Source organism: Erinaceus europaeus, chromosome X, assembly GCF_950295315.1.
Source record: "Erinaceus europaeus chromosome X, mEriEur2.1, whole genome shotgun sequence".
NCBI classification, from domain to species: Eukaryota; Metazoa; Chordata; class Mammalia; order Eulipotyphla; family Erinaceidae; genus Erinaceus; species Erinaceus europaeus.
In genome coordinates this window covers 104199593-104220256 of record NC_080185.1, presented here as the reverse complement: position 1 = coordinate 104220256, position 20664 = coordinate 104199593, and the positions used below count along the sequence as shown (strand labels likewise).

The 20664-nt window shown below is 37.2% G+C and overlaps 1 protein-coding gene across 7 annotated transcripts in view; it reads right to left on the bottom strand.

Moving 5' to 3' along the window:
- Nucleotides 1-20664, bottom strand: part of DMD (dystrophin) — a 2449111-nt gene that overhangs the window by 1501229 nt on the left and 927218 nt on the right. For all 7 annotated transcript variants that reach the window (XM_060182733.1, XM_060182732.1, XM_060182735.1 and 4 more), the window contains 2 exons: nucleotides 12718-12959; nucleotides 8474-8654 (listed from right to left, as the gene is read on the bottom strand). In XM_060182733.1, the coding sequence (XP_060038716.1) occupies nucleotides 8474-8654; nucleotides 12718-12959 (423 nt within the window). The remainder of the gene's footprint in view (nucleotides 1-8473; nucleotides 8655-12717; nucleotides 12960-20664) is intronic.

Genomic DNA, 20664 nt, shown 5'->3' with positions numbered 1-20664 from the left:
CACGAACGAACACACACACACACACACACACACACACACACACACACACACACACACACACACACTCACACGATCTAATAGGGAAGATTAAGAGGATAAGCACAGAGAAGGGAGAAAAATGAATTTGAGTGGGATAACAGGGACACGGATGGCTTTTAGAGTATTATAGTTTAATTTCTTTGAATGCCCATGGCCAAACTTACTTATTCACTTCTTTCGACAGTTTATTTTTAAACTGAAATAAATTATTTTTCATTCTTCATTAAAGTAAGGTTGCACTGTAAGACACCATAATCGGTTAAGGAGACAGCATATTGGCTCTGCAAAAGTATTTAATGCTTATGGCACTAAGTTGCCAAGTTCAATCCCCAGCACTACCATGTCAGTGCTCTGGCAACTTTTCTCTCTGCCTCTTTTTCTGTACTTCTCAATGGCTAAAAATAAAATAAATAAAACAACTCTATGAAGTTCAAATGTAGTGCATCAGGGAGAAAATAATCAACCTGTATGAACACATCAATTTGATAAGTAGATTCAAGATTTTCACTTTCATTATCCAGATTTTTCAGATCCAAAGAAAATATATTAAAGAAAATACAATAAAACTTTTAAAGGGTGGATGCAACCCGTAATGATGGATATTATTCCCTCTCTGTGGAAATGTCACTTGAAGAGAGACAAAACTAAGCAAAGGATGGAAGCAGGTGAATATAGGGCAAGAGGTATTTCAAGAACAGAGTGACACATTTAATAGTGAGCAGCAACATAGGACACAGTAAGGACAGAAGTTTAGCAAAAGCCAAAGGAGCATACTGAAGCATGATCACAAATAAAAGCAAGGAGATCAGTGGAAGCTTTGACAACAAGGGATGGACGCATCATATTATGATGCCATGTTATATCCAATGTTCTGGGTGTTTGCTAATTACTAGTTCATTATTGAGAGCATAGCACATTAGCTAGTAGCCTCGTTTCTAGAAGAGTTCCTAAATATTCCACATTCAAGCTCCCTCTTGGTCTTTGTTTAAAGGGAAATATTTCAGTCTAGGAATTGTTGGTTGCATTCCATGTAACTGTTCCTCAGCAACTTTCAAGTGGGAGAATCAAAGCCCTCCTACTGAGACTTCAAACAAACTTTCAGTCTGTTCTGAGGGAAAACAGAATGACTACTGAAAGGCAACAGCACAGAAGAGATCAACAAGTACCCAGGTAGCTCAGCTCAAGCAAAAATCAGCACAAAGGAAGGTTACTCCTTCCTAGTGAATTGTGTGCACAGTCTGCTGCTATGTAATCTATCTTCTCCGCTCGGGTTTTGAAAATGTAAAACCCAGGAATATGAAAACCCATCAACTGTGTCATGTTCTCCTCTGTCCACGTCCAGACTCTCCTGTGGGGCATGAAAGCTCTTCTACTGAGTTCATCTCTTTAGACTCACCTTTCATCATTTTACCCTCTTTGTGTCTGATCAACTACTGCTTTTAGTTCTTCATTTTAATTAAGTGATTTTATAGTGGTTAACAAATTTACAAAAGTACAGGGATGGGGACCAGGCAGTGACACATCAGGTTGAACACACATGTTACCATGGTCAAGGACCCAGGCTCAAGGCCCTGGTCCCCACCTTAATAGCTTCAAAAGTGGAGAAGCAGTGTTGCAGGTTTCTTTCTCCCTATCTCAGCCTTCACTCTCAATCTCTCTGTCACTATACTATAAATAAATAAATATGTAAAACAAAATCACATAGCCATAGATCAATAATACACTCACCACAAAAGCTCTTTGCCCGCACCCACCTACACTAACACACACAATGGTAACCACAATAGTTCTCACAAAGTCTTAGAGCCCAAATTGAAGCCTGGCTATTTTCTTATTTTGCAAGTTCACGGGCTTGGATTCTCTACATTCCACATATGTGCAAACCCTTGTAGCATTTGTTTGTCACTGCCTTGCTTATTTGCAAATCCCTTAAGTATTGTAAAGTCCAACTCATCCTCCAGACCTTGCCAAGCAGTGCAGTCTCAAGAAGCCCTGGCTCATCCCCCCAGCCTGGATCCCTTCCCTCTATTTCATTTCACATGACTGCTCTTGATTTTTGTTTTCAGCCCACGAACTCATTAAAGATTATAATGATAAAACACCAGTTTGACTACATGTCTAATAGAAGTGTCATTAATATATTAAAAACCGAAAGAGAGCAAAGGCCATGCAGTTTCGGCTGAGCATTCCTGTCCCTAGGGACCACTACAGTGCCATGCAAGCAAACAGTAGATCCTGAATGAAAAGTCTCAGGTCAGGGAATAGAAACTGAAACAGAAAGAAACAGCATGTGCTGGAGACTGTAGAACCCTAACCCTGAACAAGGAGGAAATAAATGTACATGCAGACTTTAGACACTACTTGTGCAATTTAATGGATCCAATTTGCAGGAAGGCGTGTCCACTTTGAGGAACTTAAAATAGCTTTCTTACTATGTTCTACATTATTTCTAGAACACTAAGGGAAGCCTTCATTACACTATCTATAGTAACTCATGTTGTAAATAGAGAGCAGGAGAGAGAGAGAGAGAGAGAGAGAGAGAGAGAGAGAACTACAGACCTGCTTCACACCTGTGAAGCTTCTCCCCATATGTAGGGTCTGGGGGCTTAAACTTGTGACCTTGAACATGGTAATATGGGCCAGGGCAATGGCTCCCCTGGAACCATGTGTGCTTTGCCATGTGGAGGTCCCACTGTGGGTCCAAGCACCACATGGAAGAGCCCTGACACTGGAGGAGGCTCTGGAGTGGTTGTTTATTGCCTTCTTGCTATGCCTCTCTAACTATTCAAATGGAAAAAAAAACCTAGAGGGTCAGAGGAGAGAAACTGAGTTTGTATGAGGCATTTTTGCTCAAAAATAAATAAATAAATACAAGAAAAGAAAGCAAATTTAAAATCTGTATGTCTCATCTTGAAAGATGAAAAAAAGCACAGATGATCTCCAGTCACTTAGTGCAGTCATATAATGGATGGCAGTGATAAAATATAGTCAAACTGCCACTAAAAAAAAAAAATGCAGTTATGGAGTGTGAGCAATGCTTTCTATACCAGCTCTTTAAATATCTCAGCAAGGTAGCAGGGATAGATAGTAGTTAACCCTAGAGACTCTCTTGCCCAAGGCTGCAAATCCTCAGTCAATCACTCAAAGTACCAATAGCCAAACCTTAGTAGTGCTCTGGTAAATAAAATTACTTACTTAATTAATTAATATTACAGCAAGTGAATCACACCGCATGGATTGTGCACTGAAGGAAACTTGAGTGCTGTAGCCTGCCTCCCTCCACCTCTGCCCTCCCACACCCATCCCCAACTTTCTGCTTCGTGGACTCCATGAATCTATATAAACTAAAAATAAAATCTCCATCAACTGTATTTATCCAACTGACTTGAGAGAAGGGGTTTCTCAACAGAGCAAAGAGCAGTGCCACATAAGGAAGAGAAGCAACAAGCAAGATTACTTCATAATAGCAAAGACTTAATCTTCTGGAATTAAGCACTACATTTTCAGATACGGATGGATCTATATAAAGGAGTGATAAGACTAAGTAAATAAAGCACAGTATGGGGTGGGGTGGTGATGCCCCTGGTACAAGGCTCATGTTATAATGCACAAGGGCCAGGGATCAAGCCTCCGGGTTCCCACCTGCAGGGGGGGAAGCTTCACAAGTGGTAAAGCAGTGTATATAGATACATGAACACAGATGAACAGAATACTGCAGTGTCTGTTTTGAGTAAGAAGTTGATACCAAATTGAATTTCTCACCTTCTACAAAAAGGAATCAGTGGGAGGGGTCGTGCATACCAGGATAAGTGCACATAGTATGAAGCCCAAGGACCCGCACGAGGATCTCAGTTCTAGCTCCTGGATCCCCACCTGCAGGGGAGTCGCTTCACAAGCAGTGATCAGATATGCAAGTGTCTATCTTTCTCTCCCTCTCTCTATCTCCTCCTCCTCTCTCAATTTATTTCTGTCCTATCCAATAAAATAGGGGTGGAGGAGGGAGGCCTCCAGGAGCAGTGAATTCATATTGTCTAAGCCCCAGGGATAAACCTGGAGGGAAAGAAAGAAAGAAAGAAAGAAAGAAAGAAAGAAAGAAAGAAAGAAAGAAAGAAAGAAAGAAAGGAGAAAGAAAGAAAAAAGAAGTCAGTGATGACTTAAAATCTGAAATGTTAATGAATAATGATGAAATAGTAAATGATGATGTAACTCATAAATACAATTTGTGAAACAAGGACAGAAAGAAAGCACAGTGTAGAACTTGGACTGAGTGTGGCATGTTGCACCAAAGCAAAGGACTCTGGGGACATAGGAGAAGGCCGGGAGTGGAGAGGGCTTTGGAGCCCTGGTGGAAAGGACCTCCAAAGTTGGGGGTGAGAGTGCTCTGCAGACACATATCATCATGTGATGAGAAAGTCTACCCATGTGCCAACAACTGTAGTGTAAACCACTAACCTGCCTGCCAATAAAGCGATTGGAAAAAGAGATCATTCAGACAGGTTACATAAAGTAAGGAAATGAAAATGAAAGTAGAAAATACCAAATTTGTGTTTCTGTGTGTTTAGCAAGCTTAAGTCACATTCTGCATATATGATGTGGTGTATCTATTTTAGAAAAATGGTTCAACTAGAAGCAACTGTTATTCTTCTTTCACTCCAAATAGAACCACCATTCACTTAATTCCTAATAGTTAATAACTGACAACATAATCAGTAAAGATCTTTTGCTAAAATTTAACTGTCAACTTCTCACAAAAGATTTTATCACTTAGTCAAAATCATCTGTGATAACATATGCAACTGTTTAGTATCCATCCTACTGAAAATTCCTTGAGGACTTAAATTCTGCTTTTAATTTCCTCACTTAGGATCTAGTAACCAGTACTTTATTGGCTTATACAAGGTGCAGACAAGTAAGTACTAAATTATCAAATGACTCAGAGCAAAACACTCATGCTGAATATTAGACAGATTAATGCTTCCCTGTATCATTCCAGTAGAATCTGTACACCAATAGCAAACACAAATATAATGTTGACATAGAACCAGAAAATGCCACAAAGAGTCAATCCAGGGAGTTGGGCAGTACCACAGGTGGCACAAAGCACAAGGATTGGCATGAGGATCCCGGTTCGAGCCCCTGGCTCCCCACCTGCAGGGAGGTCACTTCACATGTGGTGAAGCAGGTCTGCAGGTGTCTATCTGTAGCCCTGTCTTCTCCTCCTCTCTCAATTTCTCTCTGTCCTATCAAACAACAACGACACCAATAACAACAGCAAGGGGAACAAAAGGGAATAAATAAATAAATAAATAATGAGCTAAAAAAAGATTCAAACCAATCTTGTAAAAGACCTGACACAGTCTTCACTTACTAGATGAAATAGAAACTATTTAATAGTCATTAATTAATAACATTTATGACTTACAAAGTTAAACTAATTAAAACAATCTTATGGGATTAAAGACAGACATATAAACCAAAATAACATGACAGACCAGAAATAAAGTTATACAAATGACAGTCACTAATTTTAGAAATGGTGAAAATAATACAGCTTATTCAACAAAGAATGTATGGAAAATCCAATAGATGCATACAAAAGAACAAACATGGAACATATATTACACCATATATAAAAACCAACTCAAAATACATATAGACTTGGATGGAACACCCAAAAATATATAACATTTCAAAGAAAGCATGAAGGAAAACCTTCATAGTACCGATCCAAGCAAATAATTTCTTAGATAAAACAAAAATAATTAAAGGAAATAAAAGTCAAAGTAAGATATAATGCATTATTGCACAGCTCATTCTGAGAAAACAAGAAATCAACAGAGTGAAAAAGACAACCTACAGAATGGGAAACATTTCTTTAAAAATAATATAGGAGGCTGGGCGGTAGTACAGTGGGTTAAGCACAAATGACCTGAAGTGCAGGGACCAGCGTAAGGATCCCGGTTCGAGTCCCAGGCTCCCCACCTGCAGGGGGATCACTTCACAAGCAGTGAAGCAGGTCTGCAGGTGTCTGTCTTTCTATCCCCCTCTGTCTTCCCCTCTCCCCTTGATTTCTGTCTTATCCAACAACAACGACAGCAATAACAACAACAATAAATAACAAGAGAAACAAAATGGGAAAAATGGCCTCCAGGAGCAGTGGGTTCCTAGTACAGACACCAGCAATAATCCTTGGAGTACTGATAGCACACACTTAAGAAGCCTCAGTTACATGTACACATGTGTACACATACACACACACACACACACACACCAATTGCTTGCAGACCAATAAGCACTATGAATATAAGAATTTTGTACTATAAAAATTATCAAATTTAAATGATGAATTATGACAGCAATTTATGTCACTCAATGCATGATTAATAAAAAATGTTTTCAAAAAGAGAACATGAGTAAAGACAAAGAGAAAAAAGAATGTGTTCCAGGTTCTTGTGTGAGCTCTTATATACTAAAACTAATCTGTAATAAAGGAAGTGAAATCTACTCAATCATCCCAGTTCAACGATAAAGCATAAATAAATAGACTTCATTGAAAAAGAACTAATATATGACAATAAGATAACTTTTACTTACCCAATTATATGTGCATTTATGAATAACACATATTTAAAAGTGCATGTGGGGGCTGGGCGGTAGGGCAGTGGGTTAAGCGCACATGGCGCAAAGCTCCAGGACTGGCATAAGGATCCAGGTTCAAGCCCCTGGCTCTCCACTTACAGGGGGGGTCACTTCACAAGCAGTGAAGCAGGTCTGCAAGTGTCTATCTTTCTCTCCTCCTCTTTGTCTTCCCCTCCTCTCGATTACTTTCTGTCCTATCCAACAACAACAACAGCAGTAACAAAAACGATAAACAACAAGGGCAACAAAAAGGGAAAAAATAAATAAAAGTGCATATATATCATTTACAAATATACTGCACATATAACATCTATTCATTATAAATATATAAACTGCATAACGTACACACTACAAATAACTTTCTCCAAATGACAAGCAAAGAGATTAGAGGTATTGCGATAAAAAAAAAAAAAGTGCTCCATAGAGAGAAAACTCTGCACAAGTATCTAATACTCATCTTATGTATGAAAGACAAAGAAAAAGACATTAAGTAGATGGGCAAAGTTTTGGCTGTGTGAATGGACAGAATATACTATAAACTCATTATACAAAAGTTGACTCTACTTTTTAACAAAGATTGATGACTTTAAAAATAAATGGAGAAGCCACTGAATGGGTTCCTGTAAATCAAAATGATTGGCCCATCATTAAATTCTTCTAACTCCCACTTACATACAGCACAACTATTAGATCTACTTTAATTTAATAGGTGTATGGATTTTCAGATAAGACAAATGTATGTCAATGTCTGAAAATACAGGACATTCAGAATCTCTACCCAATTGATTTAAAATAATAATAAGGAACACATATATAATGGGATCCACTAGAGGGAGTTATCATTATTCTCAAGTTGTATGATTTGCTACACACACTACTGGGAAAATACACCCCTAAGAAGAATAGACTTCAAAGCAAAAGGAGGGAGGTTGTATTTGACTTTTATCTTCTTCCAATCTTTGTAAGGTCTGATCACCTTCTGAATATACCTGATGTTGCAAGAAATGGAGGAGCTTATTATGTATTATCACTGTGACTTCAAATTCCAAAAATGCTATTATATGGTGGATACTTTGAATGTTTACAAAGAAATAAAGTAAGTATGTGTTTTACTAATAAGTAAAGTTTTCAGGTGAAAACCAGGTTATTTTGTTCTCCTTGTAATCAAACTGAGAGAGAATTTTGAGAGAAATTTTAAGTTTGATTTTTTTTTAAAGATAGAGGCTGTGGGGGATACAATACTAAAATTTATTACAAAGAACCCTTTGCTGAACTTCATTTTCATATAGTATATTAAGTCTACAGTAAAATTCATAAGCTGTAGTAAGTTATCACAAAGATCACAGCAGACGATTTGTGTAAATAGAACCAACTGGATTTATCTGCTCTTATATCTTGCTAATTGTTCCAAATGTCTGATTGGGAGAAGTTATGTCAATGTAAAACAAATACAAATACTATCTTTACTCCTCAGTTAAACATTATATATATATATATATATATATATATATATATATATATATATATATCAGTTACACACACACACACACACACACACTCACATGTATCTCCTCAGTGTTGACATTACTATGGGTGAGTGGGAATATAATACACGTGTCCCAACAAAAGTGTATCATCAATTGTTATTGAACATTACAAGAAGGGTGCTTACCTAGAAAACACTTAATAGAAAAAATAATTCCCAAACTGTAGTTGTTTTTATATCCTCCCCAAAAAAACGAAAGTCAGAAAACATCAAGAAGCCAGCTTTAAGATTTTTTTTTTTTTTACTTACTTGACTGTAGCTCTTTCTTTCTGGCCTGCACATCAGTAAGGACTTGGTTGAAATGATTTGTAAAGGCAACAAAATCTGCATCCAGGAACATCGGCCCTTGTCCTTTTTCTTTCAGGGCTAAGCTTTGAAGTTTTAATCGCTCGATTTGAGGCTGAAGAGCTGACAGCCGGCTGGCTTCATCCTGTATCATCATTTAGAAATAGATCACATTTTTACTTTGCATACATTAATTACATCCTTGTAAAGGACGGTGTTAAAAACAAGTAATGAAAGCTTAATGCCCTTATCAAGAAGTTGATAAGAAACATCCATGACAGTGTAGGCAAGCCTCTAGCACAGGTCTTCAATTTAAGACTTAGTAGACAGCAAGTCCAGATAGCTTTAAATCTCAAAATGACAGCATTTAGAGCACTAATGGGTATGAACATGCACACAGGTAAACGACTGTGAAAGAACTTACATCACTACCAAACTCAAACGGGAGTGCTGCTTTGCCCCCCTACATCTCAACATCTCCGATCACAATTTAGAGACATGTGACTATTATTGTCTCCTCTCCTACCTAATTATTAAAAGGCACTCTCACTTTCAGAGTACAGTGGTTGGGTGATAAAATCACAGGGGCAATTTTATTTACATTCCAAAATAGTAGTCACGAATCACAAGTAACTACAGAGGTGAAATTAAGATGCGTTCTCATTGAAAAGTAAAAGATGAATTTTCAATATACAGCCTGAAAAATATAAATTAAAATCATAGTTTTAAAGGTTGATTAACTGTTCTAATGAAAATATCTTGATATATCAGGTTCTAGAAAAGGCACCATTAAAATTCATGTATCTTTGTCTTATTTTCTTTTTCAATGCACCTGCAAGAATATGTATGTGGGGGCCAGGTGGTGGCACTCCTGATTGTGCACACACAGTACTATGCCCAAGGGCCCAGGTTCTAGTCCCTACTTCCCACCTGCAGAGGGACGCTTCACAAGAGGTGAAACAGGGCTGTAAGTGTGTCTCTCTCCATCCCTCCCCTTTCCTTGCGATTTGTCTGTCTCTGTAGAAAATAAATACAATCTATTTTAAGAAGAAGATAAAATTATATACATGGCTCAAGTTCCTGGAAAGAACTGTCTTTCTGCTGAATACAACTAAGTGTCGTATGGATGTTTCCATGCTCTTCTTTTCTGTGAGATTTTAACTACTATGCATCTGGCACAAGCCATTTTTATCTCCAACTGAAAATAATTACTGCAACGTGCTCATACCTACCAGTCAACGCAATGCCGTCTTTTGAAAAGTGTTTTCACCAGAATAATTAAGTTTTTAAGCTACACCATCAGAAAGTTAGAATGGGAAATTCTAAAGAATTAATTGTGAATGAAATATAAATCTGAGCTTCAAAATCGAAGTAAAACATACAAAAGCAATTGTTATATTTTTATGCAGGCGTTTTCCTTTGGAGAGAGTGGCTTTTATCTTTCCATTGAGGAAGGGAACTATTTTAAATAGCTATTTTCAAAGCGGCGAGACCACCCAAATAAGAAAGACACTTGAATATGATTTTCAGAAGACATAACTTTCAAAGGAATATTGGTTTGTGATCATAAAAGCATGAGTTGATAATTTCTGGCAATCAAAGTTTATTGCTGGGTGAAGGTAAAAGACACGAAGAAAACTTAGGTAGTGTGACTCTTTTCTCCCATTCAAATAAATCACTTAGTCGATTGCTGGAAGTTCAATGCATATTCAGGAGGAAAGCAAAAAACAAGAGGTAATGCGTTTTGATTTTTTTTAAATGTAGGCAATGCACAAGAGGCTTGCAAATGGCAGCAATGCCATCTGCCAGGAGACATGCAAGAGGCTGATTTACATTTGGCCAGATGGAAGGCCTTCACTCTTCCTGTTTAGAGGGCAACAGAAGGAGCCTGCACTATAGTAAAGTGTGTTTTGCAAAACAAAGTGGACTTGGGTACTAAGAAAACATTTGGGCAAATGTTCAGTTGGGACATTAACACCCTGAGAGTGAACCATAGGAGAGAATATTTTGACCTGAGACACTGAACATTCAAAAGATGTTTACTATTGCTCCTTTCCAAAGTGTAATCCCCCAGAGTAAGGAATCTTTCCTTCCTATCATTTAATGCTATGGAATTGATCTGACAACCCAAGATTTTTGAAGCCACCCAAATATTATGTTGTGATAATGCAGAGTATTAGACTCAACACAATCTGCACTGCAATGCTTGGAAACATCTCCCAACAATAGATGACAACACCAAATACCATGGGATAATTGAATAATTTGAGATATCATTAACACAGCCCAATAATGTAATTTTAGGTATTACATAAATGACACTAAGTTGATCATATAAATATTTTACGTGAAGTGATGCATGGAGTAATAGAAGCCAGTTGGGGATAGAGAAAGAGAACATGGAGACAGTGATAGAAATGGGACATGATAGCTAGCTACAGACAGTTCACTTCCTCAATCTCAGAAGAATGTTTACAAATATACACCCTCTGCCTTTAATCATTCTGATATCCCATCAAAAACCTAAATCTCTAACGTGGCCCTAAGTAACTGCTTAATTTTCTACAACTCAGCTATTTCCATTCATCTTCCACTTTACTCCCCAAACCTATGGGCTATGCAGCACTCACAGCGGACAACTGACTTGTCCTTAATTTCCTTCCATTCATAAGATACGCCTCGAATGGCTCCGCTTCAAGAAAGCAGCCCTTGATAGGTATGTCCAAGTTAGGTTTTTTTTTTGTTGTTTTGTTTGATTTTTTTTTTTGTTTCTTTTTTCTGTGAAACATTCTCCCAGAACTCCCAGTAGCTTCAATTACAGCAACTGCCCCAATGCCAATTCTTTATCTAGTTATTCAGTCATTCGCCAGATTTCTTCCACATCTAAGTAAGGGAAGTACTATGTGGGTACGATCAAAAGATTCATACTCTGATCCCCCCCACCCCCATTTATTGTGAAGCAATAACTCAATTATGTTAGGCTGCCAGAATGCTTATCCCTGAAACTTTCCCAGCTGTCTGCCAATCAATCTCCCACTTCCCATTAAAATTATGCACTTCAGGAACTAATTGTGTACATAGCTTTCAATATTATGTGTCACATATATATTTATTTTTATTGTCTTTATTTATTGGACAGAGATAGCCAGAAATTGAGAGGAAGGGCGGGGAGGGAGGGAGGGAGGGATTGAGAGAGGGGGGACGAAGAGAAAGAGAGAGAACTGCAGCACTGCTTCATCACTCATGAAGCTTTCCCCCTGCAGTGGGGACCAAGGGCTTGAACCCAGGTTCTTGAGCATTGTAACATGTGCACTCAGCCAAGTATGTCACTGCCTGGCCCCTTAAAGACAGACTTATTTACTCTCATTCCCAGGACCCTTTGTTTTCTTACACCTTGCTTGGCCCTCCCTCCAGAAACTCAGGCCACCTTTCTCCCAGGACCACAAAGATGTTCATTCATATAGCTTCATGTCTTCTGGCATCTGAGTGAGTCAGCAGAGAGGCTATTCATACTCAGAAGGCAGGGAGGAGAACAGAGTAGGGGACTGTTCTGGTAGAGACACTCCTGGTGTTGCACAACAGGCTGGATCTTAAGGATGCCTTTTTTCAGTGGGAATCTGATGCTCTCCAGGACTGTCTTATCCTGTCTTTCTGATTCTCTCTGTCCTAAGCTTGGTAACAGCTGGGTGAGGGCATCACCCTTTGGGAGTCCTCTGCACTCCCATCACACTTATAAAACATTTTTGTCAATAAATCATCTTATCCAACTTTCAGACAGAAGGGGATTTAAAAGTTATATCTGTAGTACAATTAAACAGTATTATAAACAAGTCACATTTGTGTAAATTTCACTCTGAAATACAAGAATTGTTTTTATGCTTAGGACATGAACTGACAATAGAACTAGTGTTAAGTGAATGGGCATGTCTCCTAGGATACATGTAGTTTCTAAACTCCGAACTGCCTAACTCATTCTCCTCCAAATCGACAAAATCAATTAGCCATGCTTAATTACATGAAAAATACTTCAGTTAAATAAAAAGTGGGCACACAGAAAACATCTATGCAAACCATTTATCCCTGTGTACAAGTGATCGTTACTGTACATTGATTGAGACTTAGAAGAATTTTTTTTATTGTGAATTAACTTGGTATTGTTCTTCAGGAAACTGCCAAAAAAAGTCCCAAATAGGAGGACTGATTCTTACCTTACAAATTTTTAACTGGCTTTTAATTGCCGTTGGCTCTGATGTGGCAGCGGGTTGGGTTTTCAGCCAGTTTTCCACAGTAGTTGTCATTTGTTCCAACTGCTGTAGTTGATTGTAGAAAGTGATGATGTTGTTCTGATACTCTAGCCAGTTAAGTCTCTCCCTTAGCAATTGGCAGAACTCAGTCCACCGGCTGTTCAGTTGTTCTGAGGCTTGTTTGATGCTGTCAGCATTAACACCCTCTAGAAAGATTGATTTTTTTTAGATGTATCTACTAAAGCCAGACAGAAGACATTATCTAAAAACCAATGTGCCTCAAGTTTAAAGGTACTCTCCACATGAATGACTGCAAACAAATCCTGTATTTCCTGGTAAAGAAGTATCAAGAAGTTCATTTTTTTATAAATGAATGCAAATTGTGAGAGGCTGGAGTTTATTAAAACATGAATGAAATATAACAATAAGGATACATTAAATGAGAAGTGGAAGAACATATTTTATTCAAATAAAACTAAAATATTCGAAGCTTGAAGGTAAGAACATACCAACTATATATTAAATCTCACGTATACTGTTAAAGTGTAGCACCAAAAGCTAATGTGCACTTCTCGCTTATAAGTGCGTTAGAGAAGTAATGGAAATATTATTTGGATTTCGTAAGGTGGAAAAAGTCAGAATGTATCAAATCAACAATTATTTGAGTCTGCTATAAAAATCCAGAAATAAGCAGATTGTCCATGGATTCAAAGATGTGAAAAAAGTGGAAAGTAAACCTTCCAATAAGGAACGTTTTTTTTCCCCACTAATGTGAAGCCTCCTATATATTTAAAAATCACTCATAAAAAGAACTATCAAGGGCAAAACACAAGCACATAAATATTAGCTTCAGTATTTTGAACACCTATTTATTATTATAAAACACATTCTCTATCTTTTAATATATGCTATCTTCTTTAATTTTTGCCAACCTATGACTTGCAAATTATATATTAATACAAGAATTTCATCCTATATTTAGTATAAAAAGATAACATTTTAATGCTATATTTTAAAATACTTAGTACACAAAATGTCCTGTTTTTACCTGCATGACTGCTGTTATATTTTATGTATTAGAGCATATATGATAATAGCACGAGACAATTATTCCATACTGGTTTATATATCACCTTGATTTATAAACTCATTATCAGAGTAACCTAGTATGATCTACACTGTAAGATACTGCTATAAAAACAGTGGTAAGCAGTGGTATCTTTGTGGTATTGTTTCCTCTCTACATAAATTAATGAGAATCTTAAAAGGAAGTCTAAGTTTACTCTCACATTCTTACACCACATTAAAACACCAAAGAGGGTAATGTTATGTGATGAAACACCAAGTTGTCTATGATAAAATTCTATGGATGCTCATTTGACTGAACTTTAGGGTCATGTGGTCTAAGCTAATGTGTAAGAAACTTATTAAAAGAACTGAAGGATATATCTCTCAAAAAAAAAGCTTGAAGATTTTTTTTTTTTGGCTTCCAGGGTTACTGCAGAGAGAAATCAAGAGAAGAGGGGAAGACAGAGGGGGAGAGAAAAATAGACACCTGCAAACGTGCTTCACTGCTTATGGAGCGCATCCCCCTGGAAGTGGGGAGTCAGGGGGTGGGGGTGGGCTTGAACCTGGATCCTTGGGCCATCGCCCACCCCCTGATTTGCTATTATTTTAAGTACTGAAAAGGTGTCTGAATTCAACCATGTCCTGCCCCCTACCCCCCAGCACTGAGAGGCTTTTTGCATAACAATTATGCTATCTTCCCCACCAGAACCAGGATATTCAATTGCCATTTACTTTCCTCTGTTCAGATACTCTAGTTTTCATTTGTATTGAAATTGGTTGAAATTGTATTATGCTGTCAAATTTCAATTCATTTAAAACACAGCATTAACCTCACTAATTTCAAAGTTTAACAATAACTAGGATATCAATAAAGAAAACCATGTTTTCAAGCATTATTAACAGTGATCTCTTCCAACTTATCTGGTTAATGCACTGTTACAGAAAAATATACTGCAAAAAAGAAATTAAACTTCTCTGTGTGTTTATGTGGGGAAGGGTGGAGAGGCACTAAGAAATATAACCCACACCATGGTACTGTGCTAAATAAATGTTCTTTGAACAACCACCTAATATTTTGGAGAGGAAGCACTTGGTCTTTAAAAGATACCCAAATATTTGATATGATATGCATCTGTACTAAACTGTTATTTTTGCTAATATTTTTTTAATTTTTATTTATAAAATGGAAATATTTACAAGACCATAGGATAAGAGGAGTACATTTCCACACAATTTGCACCCCCAGAACTCCATATCCAATCCTCTCCCTTGACAGCTTCCCTATTCTTTATCCCTCTGGGAGTATGAACCCAGGATCATTATGTGGTAATGAACTTTTCTTTTTGCCTCCAGGGTTATTGCTGGAGCTCCATACAAGCACCATGAATCCAGTGCTCCTGGAGGCTATTTTTTCCCTTTTGTTGCCCTTGTTGTTTTAACACTGTTGTGGTTATTATTATTGGTGTTATTGATGTTGTTGTTGTTGTTATGGACAGAGAGAAATGGAGAGAGGAGGGGTACACAGAGAGGGGGAGAGAAAGATAAACACCTGCAGAACTGCTTCACCACTTGTGAAGCGACCCCCACACACACACCCAGGTGGGGATCCAGGGGATAGAACCTGGATCCTTAAGCAGGTCCTTGCCCTTCGGGCCATATGCGCTTAACCACTGCGCTATTGCCCAACCCCAAATAAACTATTTTTTAACAGTGACCCTGTAATATAGCAACATGAGTTCAGGGGGATTCTATTAAGTAACCATAGTCATAAAATGGTCATCGTTACTATGTAGCTTTAACAATCCATATATCTCCAAATGTGGGCATGATAATTCTTCACTAAGATAAAATGGTAAAGTTATTACTAGAAAGTAAATAGTTTATAAATTTATGTGGAGGCTTTTTAAGTATGTTAGGTAATGATTCAAAATTTTGTCATGGTTATTTAAGTGAAAAGATTCCAGGATATGTGAATCTTGAATAAGTCCTCAGGAGAGGAAAGTCTGTGGTAGTTCAAATTCAGTTTCAGATTAAGACTTTATAACAGTCAACAGAGAAGCCAGTATGCTGGTTAGTTGCACATGAGTGCTAACTTAATTTGAAATATATAAAACAAAATATATAAAATTAGATAATGTATAAATGTCTGTCAATTGTAATGCATGTATGAAGTATATCTAGTAAAGTAGAATCAGGTTACATAGCAACTGCTAAATTCAGGGATAGAAGTTAATGAGTGCTTGTTGATAATTATCCATAAGTGTTAAAGAGTTTGATATACCGTATTGTAAAAAGTGTCCAAATGTTAATAAATACTGTCAAAGGAATTACAGTTAGACTACTGAGACAGTATAGAGGCTATGCAAATGGATTTCCTGCCTGAGACTCTCAGATACCAGAATCTATTCCCAGTACCACCATAGGCAAGAACTGAGCAATGTTCTGGTCTTTCTCTGTATCTTTCTTTTATTGAAAATAAAATAAATTAAAAAATATATATTCTTAAAAGGAATTAAAAGTTAGGGGCCAGACAGTAGCACACCTGGTTAAGCACACACATTATAGTGTGCAAAGATCTAGGTTCAAGACCCTGGTCCCCAACTGCAGGGGGTAAGCTTCACAAGTGGTAAAATAGAGATTCTCTCTGTCTCTATCTGATAATAAGTAAAAGTATAAAAATATAAAACAAAAGGAAAGAAAAACAATTGAAATTAAATTTTGTATAAATGTGAAGTATATGCTACCCTCTAGTTACTAACATACTACTTTTTAATCACTGGTCAATTACAATCACAGTACAATAATGGGTGAAAGAATTCTCTCCATCTTAGAAGGGAAGACATGTATAAATAATAGCAGAAAGAATTCTGGGCCTATCCAGGTCAGAGTCTAAATCAGATTCCCTTTACTTAGTAGATAAACAGAGTTTGGTTATATATTCTCATTCTTTCTCATTTTTCAGAACCATGAAATGTAGAGAAAACTGGATGAATATAAAAAGCTGTATATGAGGGTCAGAGTTAACATGTATGAAAAAGGTACCAAATGTAAATAAGATTCCAGAAGACCAGCAACTATTACTGAAATGTTAGTACACAAATGGAAAAAGAACAGGGAAGATATAAGAATGGAATCAATGCTTCGGTACACTAGAGTTTGCAGTGAGTACCTCCCTAACACTTCCTCTCCACTATTCCAAGCTTGGGATCCATGATTGCTCAACAAATTGTTTGGCTTCGTATGTTAACTCTCTTTTCAATCACCAGGTTCCAGATGCCACCAGGATGCTGGCCAGGCTTCCCTGGATTGAAGACCCCACCAATGTGTCCTGGAGCTCAGCTTCCCCAGAGACACACCTTACTAGGGAAAGATAGAGGCAGACTGGGAGTATGGACCGACCAGTCAACGCCCATGTTCAGCGGGGAAGCAATTACAGAAGCCAGACCTTCTACCTTCTGCAACCCTCAATGACCCTGGGTCCATGCTCCCAGAGGGCTAGAGAATGGGAAAGCTATCATGGGAGGGGGTGGGTTATGGAGATTGGGTGGTGGGAATTGTGTGGAGTTGTACCCCTCCTACCTTATGTTTTTGTTCATTAATCCTTTCTTAAATAAAAAATTTTAAAAAAATTAGAAAGAGAATCATTATTTAAAGACAGAAAATGGTGATACATTAAGAAATGACTGATGCATTTAAAATTATATATGAGTAGATATGTAAAGTGGACACTATGCGATATAGAAGTAGACTATATACATCTAAAAGAAATGTTATAGCAAATAAAAAGCTCATCAAAGTATTTTAGAGAATAACAGAATATTTGGTCATGTAAATTGTTAAACTGAGGATATAAATAAAAATTATCCCAAAAGAGAGAGGCAGGCTGGGAATATGGATCGACGTGTCAATGCCCATGTTCAGCAGGGAAGCAATTACAGAAGCCAGACCTTCCATTTCCTGCACCCCACAAAGTCCTTGGGTCCATACTCCCAGAAGGATAAAGAATAGGAAAGCTATCAAGGGAAGGGATGGGATATGGAGTTCTGGTGGTGGTAATAATTCTGTAGAGTTGTACCCCTCATATCCTATGGTTTTGTCAGTGTTTCCTTTTTATAAATAAAATAAAATAAAATACTATCCCAGAAGTAAAGACATATTTCTATATGCCGTCTGAAAAAAAATAAGGGAAGCATCACAGTGAATCCGGTTTTTCAATGTTTGACTTGCATGCAAATGTTTAATTCACTTGTTAATATGCTTCCTGTTCAACTAATCTATAATCATCCCTTTGATGTGTGAATACCTATGAGAAAAATGATAAGCTATGATAGAGATGGCAGCTTAGAGTGGGTATGGTATAAATAGACCTAACGTGTGAACTCACTTAACACCAATCAATAGCTTACTTCATTGGAATACAAACAATATCCAGAGAAAAGCAATATCCAGAGGCATAGAGCTAAACAACAACACGAAGAGATACACAGTCTCCCTTATTTCAAGTTTCTTTCAATTACACAGGAGAGTAACTAGAAAAATTGTCACATGTTCCATTACTTAATGCTTCTCTCTTAAAATTAGACATGCTATTACTTCAAGTTCATCATTAAATTGTCCTTTATTAACCTGCATTTCTAGTGATATTCAAAGAAACTCTCCAAACTTTTATGTTATGTAAGGATACTAAATGTTTCCCAAGTGCAATTTCCATAAGAGAAATTTTATTAGATAATTGTGCTGTGTAATATTTCATTGAATTATATTTCTTAAAGCAACTAATTTTAAGTTATTTGACAGTTTTAAATGTAGATACCTGCAAATACTTAGGTACCAATTATTTCAGAATCTGTTTCCCTAATTTGTTTCGTTTAGCTCCTTAAGCATACAAATACTAACACACTACCTATTATGAACAATGCTTATAGAAGCCACCCTGTAATAGCACATTAGAATCACAGGGATAATGGATCATAATCCATTCACATCTCATATTCTAAACAACCCCTGAAATGCTCTATGAATAAATATATTGTACCCAAAGGAAATGGATCATTACTTGAAGTGCATCCATTAATTTTATTACTTGTGTACAGTGCATAACAGACGGTTAGAATAATTTTAATTGTGCACCACCTCCCATGCAAGTACTACAGAGCTGCCACTTAGAGTGAAGTATTTCTCATCAACTATATTCATCATGAGCCATGAAACCAAGAGAGAATAACACAAAACTCATGGTTTCTAGAGCTCTTCAATTAGGAGAATATTTGGAATGAAAACTTACCATGAAGTTGCTAGCTAATAACGTCCTATTTAAATTGCACATTAAGTGAAGGTCATTAAAAGTCCATATAACATTCAATATAAAAGCCGAGAACTGGGATTGCGTGGTGGTGCACCCACATGAGCAAACATGCCGTCGTGTGCTAGGACCCTGGTTCAGGCCCCCAATCCAGGCCCCCAATCCCTGCATGCAGAAAGGAAGCTTTACATGGCATGAAGCAGTGCTGCAAGTGTTTCTCTTTTGCCAATTCTATAGCCATCTCTCCTCTCAATATTTTTCGTTTTAAATAAAAAGAAATAACAAAAGGAAAAAAAACTATAACAATAATGTAATAAAGAGCTGGGCAGTGGTACATGCTGTTTGGTGTGCATGTTACTATGCTCAAGAGTCCCAGTCCAAGTCCCTGCTCCGCACTGGCAAGGTGTAAAGCTTCACAAGCCTTGAAGCAGGTTGCAGTGTCTCTCTTTCCCTATCTCTCACTAACTCCCCCTTTCCTCACAATTTCTATCACTATCCAGTAGATAAATATATAGTTTAATATAGAGTAACCTATAAATGAATTTCAATCCACTCTGAGTCTGGAACTAAGGTCTAAGTACTACAGATTACATTGTAGACAATGATTTGACCACAATTACATATGACTTATATGCTATGATATTTAAATTTATCATACTATTGTTAGTCTAAGTAAAATTCAGTTTCAATGAAAGCGAAATGTAAAATTGTTAACATAGGTCATTATTAATTTTCTACTTATGAAAGAAAAAAGAATGACATACCTATTTGGTTTTCTAGTGGAAACAGTCACCACTGTGATCGTCTCCTTTTACCATTACACTCACACACGCACACACACACGCAGAGACAAAACAAAGAATAATTTGTCTACCATTAGTGTAGACTGTTATTTCATGTATCACTGTAGAGACAGGAGTAATATATCACCCAAAACCAAGGAGTCACTAGAACTGGCACAACTGTAGAAAGGTACTCATTCACAAAGGAGGGACAGGACTAACTATGCTAGTTCCATGCCCTGTTAGTATGGACACCAACATCAAAAATGTCTTCATGTTAAAAACTGAAACCTGTACTGTGTCAGGTCTACTGCAGCAAAGCAAAAATAACTCTTGACCAGGGGATAGGCAGAGGGAGAAAGACTGAAGAACTTGGTACCCAGTACACAATGGTGAAAAGGGACTTGCATTGGTGGTAGAGATAAGAAACTGTATCTGTGTGATACCTTTTCTTTAACCATCATTCCCCTGAAAAAAATTATTTGGAAATGTGAGAAATTAGTATAACTAAAAAAATTAAGGGAAAGAAGAGTTGTTTAGCAATGAAAACTCTTTAAATTAATGGGAAGAGGTCATTTCAATAGTGGAATTCAAGTGGGACAAACTGCATATAATTTCAAATAACAAAACTGCATTATCCACCCCAAATGACAATTCATACTTTTGAAGGCAATTTCATGAGAAACAGTAGTGCTTATCTAGGCTATCAATCTGTACTACTGAATTTTAATACTTAGCAGACAAACCTGTATGTGTCAC